The sequence below is a fragment of the Nicotiana attenuata genome, chromosome 5 (assembly GCF_001879085.1).
Source record: "Nicotiana attenuata strain UT chromosome 5, NIATTr2, whole genome shotgun sequence".
NCBI classification, from domain to species: Eukaryota; Viridiplantae; Streptophyta; class Magnoliopsida; order Solanales; family Solanaceae; genus Nicotiana; species Nicotiana attenuata.
This window is the reverse complement of record NC_031993.1, coordinates 1322295-1335028: the sequence shown is the minus strand read 5'-3', so window position 1 is coordinate 1335028 and position 12734 is coordinate 1322295. Positions and strand designations below refer to the sequence as shown.

The window sequence follows — 12734 nt, the reverse complement described above, 5'->3', positions numbered from 1 at the left end:
TATTTCCTCCCCTTTATCAGATCTAGGCGCCCACCACCACAACCACATTTTAATTTAGGTAAAAAAAAAAAATTTTTTGGAAGAGGAATCGAAGCAAATGAAGGATTAACAGACAAGTTAATGACAACCTGCCATGGGATGTCATTCATCAAGATTTGAATGCAAAAAAGCTTTCATTTTAGATGTGTTGAAGCTAAAGTTGGTTGATAGCAGATTCTGTCGGTGACGGTATTCTTGGCCATCAGCTCTGTTTTTCTCTTTCTATTTTGGGTCAGATTATTTTTAATATTGCCTATTTTAATTTTGCTGACATGTAATTTTTTTATTGGTTTGGTCTTCCATTTTTAAAAGAGAGTGAGATTCACGTATTAATGTTGGTTTGGAATTATCAAATTTGTGTTTAATAGGCATATTTTATATGGAGTTGCAGTGGTCAATAGGAACAAGCCTGGATTGAGGTGTCTAAGTGAAATTTGGTGCCAACTTTAAGTGTCTCCATATGTATTGCCAATAAAATTTAAAGTAAACAGATTTTGACAATCTGGCCAAGAGACGGACCCTTGGCTTCTCACCAATTAGCCAGCCAAGGGAAATTATAATAAAACGACGCCGTACCGATGTAGCAATCCGATTTCAAAAACCACTCACGATTTCAGAGACACATATTTTTAGTGCGGTGCGTGTGCGTCCGAGTCAATTTCTGGGTCTTTTCTGACTCGTTCGCTCATCATTCATCAAATTCCTAAATTCGATTTTCGATTCCCATCATTCGCCTTAATTAAAGCGCTGTAAGTAATTAATCTCCTCTCTCTCTTAATCTCTCTTTTCCATTTTGTATAACTTCTAGAAGCTTCCGTCATTCAAAGGATTCATTTTAGATGCACCGAAAATTTTGTTAATTGTATAAACTATGTAATTGTGAGCGAATTTTCTTTTTTCATGCCGAATATTAGCTGTTTATTGACAAATTTTGGGGGGTTTAGGCGAAATTGCCTCAGTTTTGGCCGATTGTTACTTTTTTTAAATCATATTTTGATTAAAATATGTGTATTTTGCTGGTAATTTTGATTGTTGTTGTATATAGAAGGTAATAAACATTTTCTATTGTGCTTTTATGAAACTATACATGTTATAAATTATAAGCTATGGGTTAAGCTAAACCCGATAGCTTTGGCTGAGACCCTGTATATGCTTTAAATTTGGGGGTTTTAGGCCAAATTGCGCAGTTTTAGCAATTGTTAAATGTTTTTGATATTGTGATTAAAATATGTATATTTTGCTTGGAATTTTGATTTTACAAGTATAGAAGGTAATTGGATGTTCGATTGTACTTTATGAAACTAAACATGTAAAATTGCCCCCGGGAGACGAGGGCAGATGTACAATATAAGCTATGGGTTAAGCTGGCTTGCTGAATCCAGTAGTTTTTTTTTTTGAAAAGGTAATATGTTTGTATTGATTATAAAAGTGGTTACACTAAATAGTGTAGCCAACTAGTAATTATGAATCCAGTAGGTTTCTCTTAGACGCTTATGTCCTAATTTTTTTTTTCTAACTTTGTAGTCAGTATTGGCAAAAATAAGTATTTTTTCATATTGTGATTATAATAGGTGTATTTTGCTTGGAATCTTATTTTAGTAGTAGAGAAGGTAATGAACATTTTCTATTGTGCTTTATGAAACTAAACGTTGTAAAATTTCCAGTGAGAGACGGGCGAATATACAATATAAGTTATGGATTAAGCTGAACCCAGTAACTTTGTCTCAGACACTCCATATGTGTTAAAAAATCTACTAAATATGGACAAATATTAAATTTCGAATCTAGTGACTCTAGTAGTCAGTGGGTTAAGTGGCATCCCAAACCCATTAGGTTCTAATTGTGGATTTGACTATACTTGGAGACTGTTAAGAAAACTTTCTCATGTGTCATTGTGGAAGTAAAGGGATTCTAACTTGTTATGGATGGAACTTTTGTATTTGATAAATCACGATACATTGGCTTCCTATAATGTACTGAGAAAAAAGTGGACTTTTGCCTTGCTAAAGATGCTCTTTAACGGCCAGTTACGAGTCTCTTAGTGTGAAATCTCGGAGTTGATAGTGTACAAGTCTTTTAGCTTAAGAGTATGAACTCATTTATATTATGAGTGCAATACTAATATTACCTGGTTTACTTGGTCCCTCTTTCTAAAACATTTGCCTTAAGTCAATGTGAATATCCTGCCTGCTGCTATCAGCTTACAATTACTCCATTGTAGTCCTGGAGGTAGTAAATATGCTCGAGCTTCCCTTGTGTTAGGAAGATACAACATTGGCATGGCTATGTTATTAGTTGATGGCTGTGAGGAAGGATAGAAGACAGAGGTGTAGTCAATTGGGGCACGTGTATACCTTAGAAAATTTGCAGTTACTATACATATAGTACTCTTCTTGCTTAAATCAACACATTCTCTCCTTCTCAATATTTCTTGTACGCAATCCATCTTTTATCTTCTTGGTAATTGTTAATTTGAATTGATATCATGGTATCAGAGCATTCAAACTCTGCATTGATCCTTCCATTGCATAACTGCATTTAGATAAGCTTGAGATAGCTTCATCACATGGTTACCTAGATCGATTTTCGAAGGTCTTCAATCAACTGTGATTATCACAATCATGCCCTATATTTCCATCTTTCTGACAAAGGTGCTAGTCTAGTTTTGATTTAGTTTATTCGCTTGAAATCATTAACTCTTAGCTAGATGGTTTTTTCTCCTAGCTAAGAACAAGTGAGGCTGGTGATAAAGATATAGTCAAAGAAGAAGATCTAAATCAAGAGAGATTCTCTCTTGTACCTAGATGGTCACTGTCTGATCAATTATAACACTTGTGGCGGTTGAAAATTGGAATTATTCTTACTGAATGTGTACAATGCATGCCTTCTTGGAGACCTCTATAGGTTGGTGTGTATGGAATGCCTCAGGTGTCAGTATATAGGGAAAGATCAAAGTTTTAAATTATTAATATCCTTCAATAGCCTTAAATAGGTGTCAAATAAATGCAACTTGAAACTCACACAGTCTTCGGTGGATTCTAGGATCACCCAAAGCCACTATGACTATTCTTTGTTCAGTAATGAAGAGGGAATAGGGTTGTTGGTATTCTTGTCTATGTAGATGATATTTGATGACAGAGAATGATATTGAGTTAAAACAAGAAGGAAAGAGGAGCTTGCGGCAGAAGTCTAAGATCTAGGGGAATTATGATACTCCCTCCGTTTCAATTTAGATGATGTAGTTTGACTTGGCACAAAGTTTTAAGGAAAAAAAGAAGATTTTTGAAACATGTGGTCCTAAAAGCTTAAGGGGCGAAAGCTTTGTGGGACCATGGCATTTTTGTGGCTATAAAAGCTTCTCATTAAGGATAAAGTGGGGAAAATAAAAAGTTCAAAGTTAAATTATTTCCAAATATAGAAATATGTCATTCTTTTTGAAACGGACTAATAAGGAAAGTGTGTCATTTAAATTGAACCAGAGGGAGTACTTAAGAGGGATGGAGTTTGCAAGGTTAAAAAGAGGAATATGGATGAATCAGCGAAAATATGCTCTATGGCTGATATCTGAACTGGGCTAGGGGAAGAAAAACCAGTCATACCCACTAGAGCATAAACTTTAATTGATCCTCTGCAAAATATTACCAGTATGTGAAGCTGGAAAGACATACTCCTTTGAAGGATCTGAGTTGTTATCAAAGATTGGTTGGCAAATTGGTGTATCTAACCATGACAAGACTTGATATAGCTTTTGTACTTAAAAATCCAAACACTTTGGTCATTCATGGAAATCATGCTTGGAGGTTGCTTTAGTGGTAGTCAAATACATAAGAAGGAGCAAGGTTTACTGATGGCTGCAGATTGTTCCAAGAACAGTGTGGTTCATTGTGACTTGGATTGGGTTGCATGTTCCAACACTAGACAATCAATCATGGGATACATGATGAAGCTTGGAGTTCTTTGATTTCTTGGAATTCAAAAGTACAAGATACTGTATTAGGAGCTAAGCAGAGGCAGTAGCATGAATTCTGCAGTGGCTGAAGCCTTAGGTTGAGAGACGTTATAAGGCAGCTAGGAGTTGAAATGCAAAAGCCTGAGAAGCTGTGTATTGTGACAGTACGTCTGCAATCCAAATAGGGGGAAATTCATTTCAAGAGATGACAAAGTATATTGAAATTGATTGGCGTTTTGTGGGAGAAAAAAATTCCACAAGGTTTCATATAAGCCAAACAAGTGTCCACTAAGGAGCTAATAGCTGAATTTTTAGCAAAGAGATTGGGCAGGACACTAGATGATCATTTTCTTGGCAAGGGGTGTTAAACATTCTACTCTCTCAAGTTTGAGGAGTGTTGAAAAAGCCACATTGGCAGTGATTCTAGGTGGTGGCTGTGACATAATCGATTGCAGCGAGGAAGGATAGAATACAACGACATAAGATAGTCAGTAGGTCGGTTATGGCTGGTAGAAAATTGGTATTGTACATACTTTACTCTTCTTACATAAATGGACACATTCATTTTTCTCGGTATTTCTTGTCCTAAGTCCATCTCTGCTTCTTGTGAATTGAGCTATTAATCTTCACTGATTACAGTGTGCATTAGTGTTGTCTGGTTTAGTAGATTAATGTTTTTACTGGGCATGGTTTCTCACTTCACTTTCTCTGGATTTCCAGTTAATTCCAGCTCTTCAGTGGTATTTGGGTGCTGGACCTTCTATGAACTATCAATTTTTTTTGTGCTGAAATAGCTTTTGTACAACTTCAAACATGAGTTTTGTTTTCCGAGGCACTAGAGCAGATATAGAACCTGGTTTTCCAGGATTGATCCCCGAGCGCCGTGCAGTGGTAATTTCCTACATCTCCTCTTGATGTTGGTCTAGATTACTCTAAATGCTTCTAGTGATAGTTACATTCATTATCTGTATACTCATCTTGGTGTACCTTTTCTTTTCTTTTTTCTCTTCCACATTCAGCGAGTCCATGCAGCCCGGCCGGTTAATACTAACTCACTAGCTTTTCTTGTAACGGGTACCTGTAGCTTAGATCCCTTTGTTATTTTTATTTTCCGGTCTGATTTACCTACAACTTTCAGTGTAACCACTTTGTTGTGACAGTGCTCTTGCTGTTCATGATTCTAAACTCTCATCAAATGTCACCCAATTTTCTGGTAAGTAGCCTTAACGAGTGATATTGGAGCATGTGTATTTTATTGAATTAAATCTGGTCCTTATTTTATTTAATTGGAACTTTGTCTGTTTTGCAGCTGTGGTTGGTGCTCGGTGTCTTCTTTATGGCAACGACCCTTAGGATGTATGCAACCTGTCAGCAGCTTCAAGCCCAGGCACAAGCTCATGCTGTTGCTGCCAGTGGCCTTCTTGGTCCTACAGAGTTGCGGCTACATATGCCCCCATCTATAGCACTTGCAACCAGAGGACGGTTGCGAGGGCTCAGACTACAGCTTGCACTTCTTGACAGGGAGTTTGATGACTTAGGTGAAAATGCAAGCATCTCTAATCTTGAGCATTTTATGGCTTTATAAAATCCAGAAACCAATCTTGTCTTGAAATAATCTTAAAAGGTGCGGGAAGTTTATTGATATTTTTCTGGTACTAGCAGATTACGAAACATTGAGGGCACTGGATACTGATGATGTTCCTACAACACCATCGATGACCGAGGAAGAGATAAATGCTCTTCCTGTTCACAAGTACAAGGTTTCTGGACCCCAAAGGTCTGTCATGTGAAGTTACTACTTTTAGCTTCCCCATATTTTTGACTTCCAACATTTGCTGTACCTAGTTGACACCTAAAACGGTCCACTGCCTTCTTCCGCTCTTCTTTGTTAACTTCCATCTGTGGCTTGTGATTTAGCGAAATGAGGAAGTTGATGCCAGTTTTAATCAGTTGTCAGAAGATTACCAAACTATGGTTTCAACTTGTGATCTCCCAGGTTGCTGGTGTCCACCTTGATTTGGTCACATGCATGCTGGAAATTTATTAACTACAACATATGTTTGTATTATATGTAGTCAAAACTTAAAATTCTGCGCAGCGAACTTTGTTAGAGTGCATAAGTTATAGTATTATTTTTCACTGTTCTTGCTCCTTTTTGGAAGGTTAGGAATTTTTTTATCTCAATTTCTCTGATGAAGTTATGGACTATTAAGTATCCGTATGTCAGTTCTCTTCTTTTTTTATTTGTGCCGGAGACTCCCTTCCTCGTAAAATATTTTTTTTCCAATAATCTTGATAGAATTGACTAGTGTTTATCTGATAATATGGTGCCATGACTCTCATTCAGTAATATCTTGGCTTCTCTTGATCCTGATGATTGCTCTTCTTAACAGTGCTGGCTCATCAACACACCCGGCATCTTCTTCAGGGTCCACTGAGGTACCTCATTTTCTAGCCCTTTCTTGAAGCTTGTAAAAGAAATGCCTACCCAATAGTGTCCTTTTCGAGTGAACAATGGATTTGCAGGATTGGCATTTGCACGACTTATCTATAAGACACAATGTGATGCTGCATCCTATTTTCACTACTCCCTCCGTTTTATTATATGGATGTGTTTGTCTGGGCACGGATTTTAAGAAAGAAAAGAAGACTATTGGAACTTGTGGTCTTAAACATACCATAGACATTTTTGGCTATAAAAAGCTTGTCATTATGGGTAAAATGAGAAGTTTGAAATTAGATTATTTTCAAAGGTAGAAATGTGCCATTCTTTTTGGAACATATTAAAAAGGAAAGAACACCACATAAAATGGAACAGAAGGTGTATGACTTTTTTAATTATGACTTTTCATAAGTTCCAAATGTATTTACCACAATTTATGCTTTGATGACAAACTGATCCTTGTCCAGTGACACCGAAGTGTATGCGCAAAGTTAAATCTTATATTAGAGAGGTGCTTCGCCTGCATTCAAGTGAATCTTTGATCTAATTTCATGTTTTACAGTAGATGCTTCTCCTATGCTCATGGCATTGCGCAGCCCCTTAGCTGTGTGCCTAAACTAGCCAATTCTTATTTTTCCTATTTCTTTCCTTTTGGGATGTCTGTCTCTTCATATTGAAACTAGTCTTTCTGAGAGTGTCTTCCTCCCAGAGACGTTAGAGCTCATGTTCAGACAAAAAGTATAATATGGAGCCTCGTCGGAGAAGTTCTCAACCATTGGTAGGAACCTCCCGGCTCTTTGAGAAACTGCTTCATTTACTTTATATTCTGAGGTTCTTCTCCTCAACTCTACCATAAACCAAGATTCTCAAAAGATTGGAGCACATTTGATCTATGACTATTAAGCCTATAGCAATGAAGCTCTTTCTTCATCTAGAGGATGAAAAGCTAACCATTGAAGAAGGCAGAAAAAAATGAATGGAAGAGTAAATTTGAAGGAGATTATAGCTTCATAAAGACAATAAAAGACGAGAACTACCTTGCTGCATTGGTATCCTTTACTACTAAACCTTCCCTTCTCTTTCCTCGTTTGATGAAATAAAAACCAAGTCATGTCGGTGATCTGTATTTTGCGTGACTGACATATTATTTGCCAACTATTTTTTATTCATCAAAAGTTTATTGTTCCGTTACGAGAAAAATGATGAACTTATTATTGTATTTCAAGCAGAAGAAGCAAGAACCTGCAAATGCTGTAGGAGGTACAAAGAACCCTGATGACGAACTAACTTGCAGTGTCTGCTTGGAACAAGTCGATGCTGGGGAACTTGTTCGTAGCTTGCCTTGCTTACATCAGGTTAAGTATCTCGATAGTTACTTTTATTTCTGTGTCCAGCCCCTGAAAAGGGTAGTCTTCTAGCATCAAAGTATATCATACATTATTACCTTCACAAAATCCCCAGTTGAGCACATTTCCATAGATTAGTAAGAGTTTTTGTTTTCTCTTTTAGTATTGACAATCATCTTATCTATTTTGAGATCTCACTTTCGCTTCTAAGTATTATAAGACAGGGAAGAGATTTATGGTTTAGTTACCAACAGGCACCTAGAAGAACTTGTGGATAGTCTTGCATAGAGAAAACCAAGTATTCTCTCTTTTGTTTGTTTTATTTATTGGTATAGTATAGTTCAGCTCTATTATGAGGGTCCCACGATTTATGCTTTCAACTTTTCAAGGAGATCCTTTCGGTTTTCAGCTGACTGTTTTTTTTTTTTTTTTAGGGGGGGGGTAGGGGGGTAGGGGGGTGAGTGTTGTTGAGGATAAAAATTTCCCTAATTTAAGCTAGTGGCAGCGGAGTTAATAGTATTTAGTATGAATATGTGCATATTGTTGCAGAGTAGGTGTATATTAATTTATATTTTTTGTGTTTGCAGTTCCATGCAAACTGCATCGACCCATGGCTAAGGCAGCGGGGAACTTGCCCTGTCTGCAAATTTAGGGCCGGGTGGGATGAGAATGGACAAGGAGAAGTTGATGCTTATGATATGGTGTAGTTTCTCTACGGTGATAGACATCTGTATCTCTAACTTACTTGTAATACCAACGTCAATACACACATGTATATGCACGCAGAAGCCTGAATAACATGAATCTCATATGGCACTCTGTAGTTGTGCAAAGTAGCAGAAATATGTCACATTGGTAAATATTAGCTTAGTCTTCTAATCTTATCAGGTTGTACCGTTGTAGAGGTGAGAGCTCTCAATCAAGGACTCCACGAAGTACATGTACCTTTTGGCCTGTGCGGATTAATGTATCTGTTTCCTCCCATCATTGTCCTGAAAATTTTGTTTCTGGAAATTTTAGCCGTTGAGGGAATGTATTTGTCGAATGTGGCTATTTTTATACACGAGTCAATGCTTAATCCGATCGCTATATGGCGGATTAACGAAAAATATTGTATTGCAACAAATGCATCAAAAGGAGAAATTCAAAGTAGAAATCCCTGTACTCATGACTACTACTGTTGATTGGCTATGGAACATCAACTCCACAGATATACAATGTCAGCCGTCTATATATTCTTCCATGGTGAAAGCCAGGTCTGATTTTTCTTGGCCGTTAGATTTATGTCAACGTGATTTGACTTTCGTTTGATTGATGCGACTGCCTTAAAAGATTCTTCACAATATTTCCATTCGCATAGGAGTATTAGTCTTTTCACATCACTGCGGAAATTATAGTGTTTGATCATATTATGTTAAGGCCATTTTTCTTACTTGATAAAAGAAAGTGATACGGTAGTGTTGTTTGGTAGAAGTATACTTATTAAACTATGACAAGTTATGAAGAATGATTGTAAGATCAGCAATGTTAGGTAAGAGTGAATGTTGAGCCTTAAAGACGTCCAACATATTCGATTATCGCAAAATGTGAATGCTAAGATGGATGCTAGGTAAGATAAGATTGAAAATTGATCGCATTGCAAGTAGCCTACATAGAGGATACAATGAGAGAAGGCCGATGGAGATGGTTTGGTCATGTCCGACCTCACACCTCTAAAGACACTGGTTCATAGGTGTGAAATTATGATAAGTGAATGTGTTAAAAGAGGATGCGATAAACCTAAATTACATGGGGCAAAAATTTCTCGAAAAAATGACAATCATTGGTGTTGGGCTAAAATGGTCTAAAGATACTCATGGTGTGATATTGTTCGCGGCCAAATCCGCACGATTTTTCCCAAAAGGCCTCACACCATTAAGAGTATCCAACTCCTTATAAGTAGAATCTTTGTTCTTTCTACTTTTTATATCGGATTTTGTTCACCCACACCCAATAATCTCCCCCTTGAACTAAGTTTCACATGACCCATGGCTAATTTGGAGATTAATTGTGTGCCACTCACATGATTCGAGTATTTACGGTCGTGGAAGCCCAAGGAGAGGATGTGTACGCGCCATCTCCATAATCGTCTCGTCAAACCATTGGCTCTGATACCAGTTGTTGGGCTAAAACGGCCCAAAGATACTTTTAACATGGTGTGATATTGTCCGTTTTGGGCCAAGCCCGCACGATTTTCTCCAAAAGGTCTCACATCATTAAGAGTAACCAACTCCTTATAAGTAATTTAGTTTTCTTTCCTACTTTTCATGTGAGACTTTGTTCATACACCCAACAATTGAAACTCTTACCGATATAACGAACATATAGTATTCATTTTGGTCTATCAACATTAAAGCGAAGGACTTAATACCACATTGTGATTTAAAATGCAAGTCTTGTGTGGACGATCATTAGACTTCTCTTCCCAATGGCTAAGGAAAGAGCTATTCTATATATATATATATATATATATATATATATATATATATATATATATATATATATATATATATTGAATTTTATGGGTGCAATTTTCCGACCCAATTTTCCTCACCCACGTATCAAACCACACCCCACGATTTCCTCTTTAATCACCCACTATTTCCTCTTCTAAAACCAGCGAAAATCTGTAACCCCTCCACCATTGACAACCATTAAAAAGCTTTGAATTCGAATTTGGGTTTTCAAAAGACATTGTTTGGATTGGATGTTGTTGCAAAGAATTAAGAATTCTCTCTACGTCTCTCTCTATCTCTCAATCCCAAATTTCAGTAATATAAAGCAAAGGAAAAGAGACTAAGAGAGCAGCAATTCCACCATTGACAGCCATTAAAAAGCTTTGAAGCTTTGAATTCGAGTTTGGGTTTTCAAAAATCATTATTTGTTTGGATTGAGTGTTGTTGCAAATAATTGGGAATATGGTTTGGAGTTTATATCTCAATTTTGAGGGGTTTTGGTGAAGATTAGACTTGGTTTTAGCTGAATTTCAGATTGAAACTCGAAGAAGAAGAAGAAGAAGACACGACATACATTATATTGCAGAAATTGTAGTAAAATTATAGAAAAATTGTATTCTATTATTTATTTATTTTTCTTTTATTCATTTAACTATTGTATGAAAGTTGAACAACATTGTATAAAAATTATATTTAAGTTGTATGATATTGTAGTTGTATATAACTGAGTAGAAATAATGTATGAAAATTATAGATAAGTTGTAGATAAGTTGTATAATATATAATTAGTTGTATGAAATTTGTTTGTACTATGTATAAATCAGATACAAAATATACAAAAGACATATTGTATAAAGTTTGTATTTAAGTTGTATGTTATTGTAGTTGTATTTAACTGGTAGAAATAATGTGTGAAAGTTGTATGTAAATTGTATAATATATAATTAGTTGTATGAAATTTATTTTTACTATGTATAAATTAGATACAAATATACAAAAGACATATTGTATAAAATTTATATAAAAATTGTATTTAAGTGGTATTATATTGTAATTGTATATAACTGAGTAGAAATAATGTATGAAAATTGTAGATAAGTTGTATAATATATAATTAGTTGTATGAAATTTGTTTTTACTATGTATAAATCAGATACAACATATACAAAAGACATATTGTATAAAATTTGTATTTAAGTTGTATGTTATTATAGTTGTATTTAACTGGGTAGAAATAATGTGTAAAAGTTATAGATAAATTGTATGCCAACCTCAGTATTTTACATTTTAATTTTATGAATGGTATGATAACCATGTATAATGAATAATCCACGAGAGTTTGATTCATTATTACATTTCATGTCCTACCAATAGTTTTACTTTTGGTATATGTATCACTTATCTGTGAGTCGCTTCTTGATACACGTGATATTTTGAAGAAATAGAAATCAAAATTTAATTTCGCGTATGTAAATCAAATCAATAGTGTGATACCAAAAAAATACTGACATCAAAGAAAGTAGTACTGTGGGACGAATTCCTTCTTTCAAATATCAACGTAAAGCCTAATTTCCTACTCATTGGCTTGTACATAGGACCTAGAGCGTGGGATGGGTATTAATTAGATAGAGGGGAACTTACACTTGGAATTAGATTCTGAACTAATTATTTCGCTTTTCAAAAGAAAAGGTTTAATTAGAGCCTAATGATAGTATTCTTAGAGAATTGATCGAACTGTAACTCACCGACAGAGTTAGAAGGTGGAGAAAGACAGAATCTGGAGAGAAGAGGGGAGAGAGGAGAAAAAAAGGAAAATGGTGTAACTAAATCCCTTAATTGAAGTCACTAATAATATATTGAGAGTCTTTTAAGGTGGAATGTTTATATTTTGTAAACGAAACTTGTGTAGGTAGGGTAATTTAGTAAACATGAACATTTAGGGTAATAAAGTTTCTAATACTGTATAGGAATGAAAAAAGGAATTTTTACATTCCTATAGCACATAGGAAACCTTTTTACCCTACATGTTTAAGTTTTGAGTATTACACTTAGTATACCAAATTACCAATCCTATACTATGGGCTGTTTTTACTCCTTAATTAAAGGTATCCATATCTAATTAATGGGTAGTTTTTACTCCTTAATTAAAGGTATCCATATATCTCACGTTTCTCTCTCCTTACCCCTCACCCCCTCACCCACGTTTTTACCCATACCCCACATTCTTTCTTGTTCTTCATCCACGATTGCAAGATCAATCAACGAAAGATGTCCTTGAGATGCATTAGCCAGCGAAATCTCATTATATTTGAATGTCGTGCCAATTTCCTCTGCAACAATTGTGGCATGTGATCTGATTTTCTGAAAGTCTACATGAAATCAAAAGTTGCAACAAACATTTTAATACGCCACGAACTAGCAAAACAATGAAAACAGATACACTTTTTTTGGGTACCAAACAA

General features: G+C 35.6%; 1 protein-coding gene across 1 annotated transcript; it reads left to right on the top strand.

Annotated features, from left to right (window-relative positions):
• Positions 644–9008, top strand: LOC109225154 (E3 ubiquitin-protein ligase SDIR1). Its single transcript, XM_019389739.1, has 9 exons — positions 644–788; positions 4709–4879; positions 5008–5062; positions 5149–5201; positions 5298–5526; positions 5651–5765; positions 6382–6427; positions 7661–7786; positions 8365–9008. Exons 2-9 carry the CDS (start codon positions 4802–4804, stop codon positions 8482–8484), a joined length of 822 nt encoding a protein of 273 aa, XP_019245284.1. The 5' UTR covers positions 644–788; positions 4709–4801; the 3' UTR covers positions 8485–9008.

Coding starts and splice junctions, on each gene's coding strand:
- LOC109225154 (XM_019389739.1), top strand. CDS start 4,802: ATGAGTTTTGTTTTCCGAGGCACTAGAGCAGATATAGAACCTGGTTTT. Junction 5,063..5,148: donor ACTAGCTTTTCTTGTAACGG/GTACCTGTAGCT, acceptor TTGTTGTGACAG/TGCTCTTGCTGTTCATGATT. Junction 5,202..5,297: donor AAATGTCACCCAATTTTCTG/GTAAGTAGCCTT, acceptor TCTGTTTTGCAG/CTGTGGTTGGTGCTCGGTGT.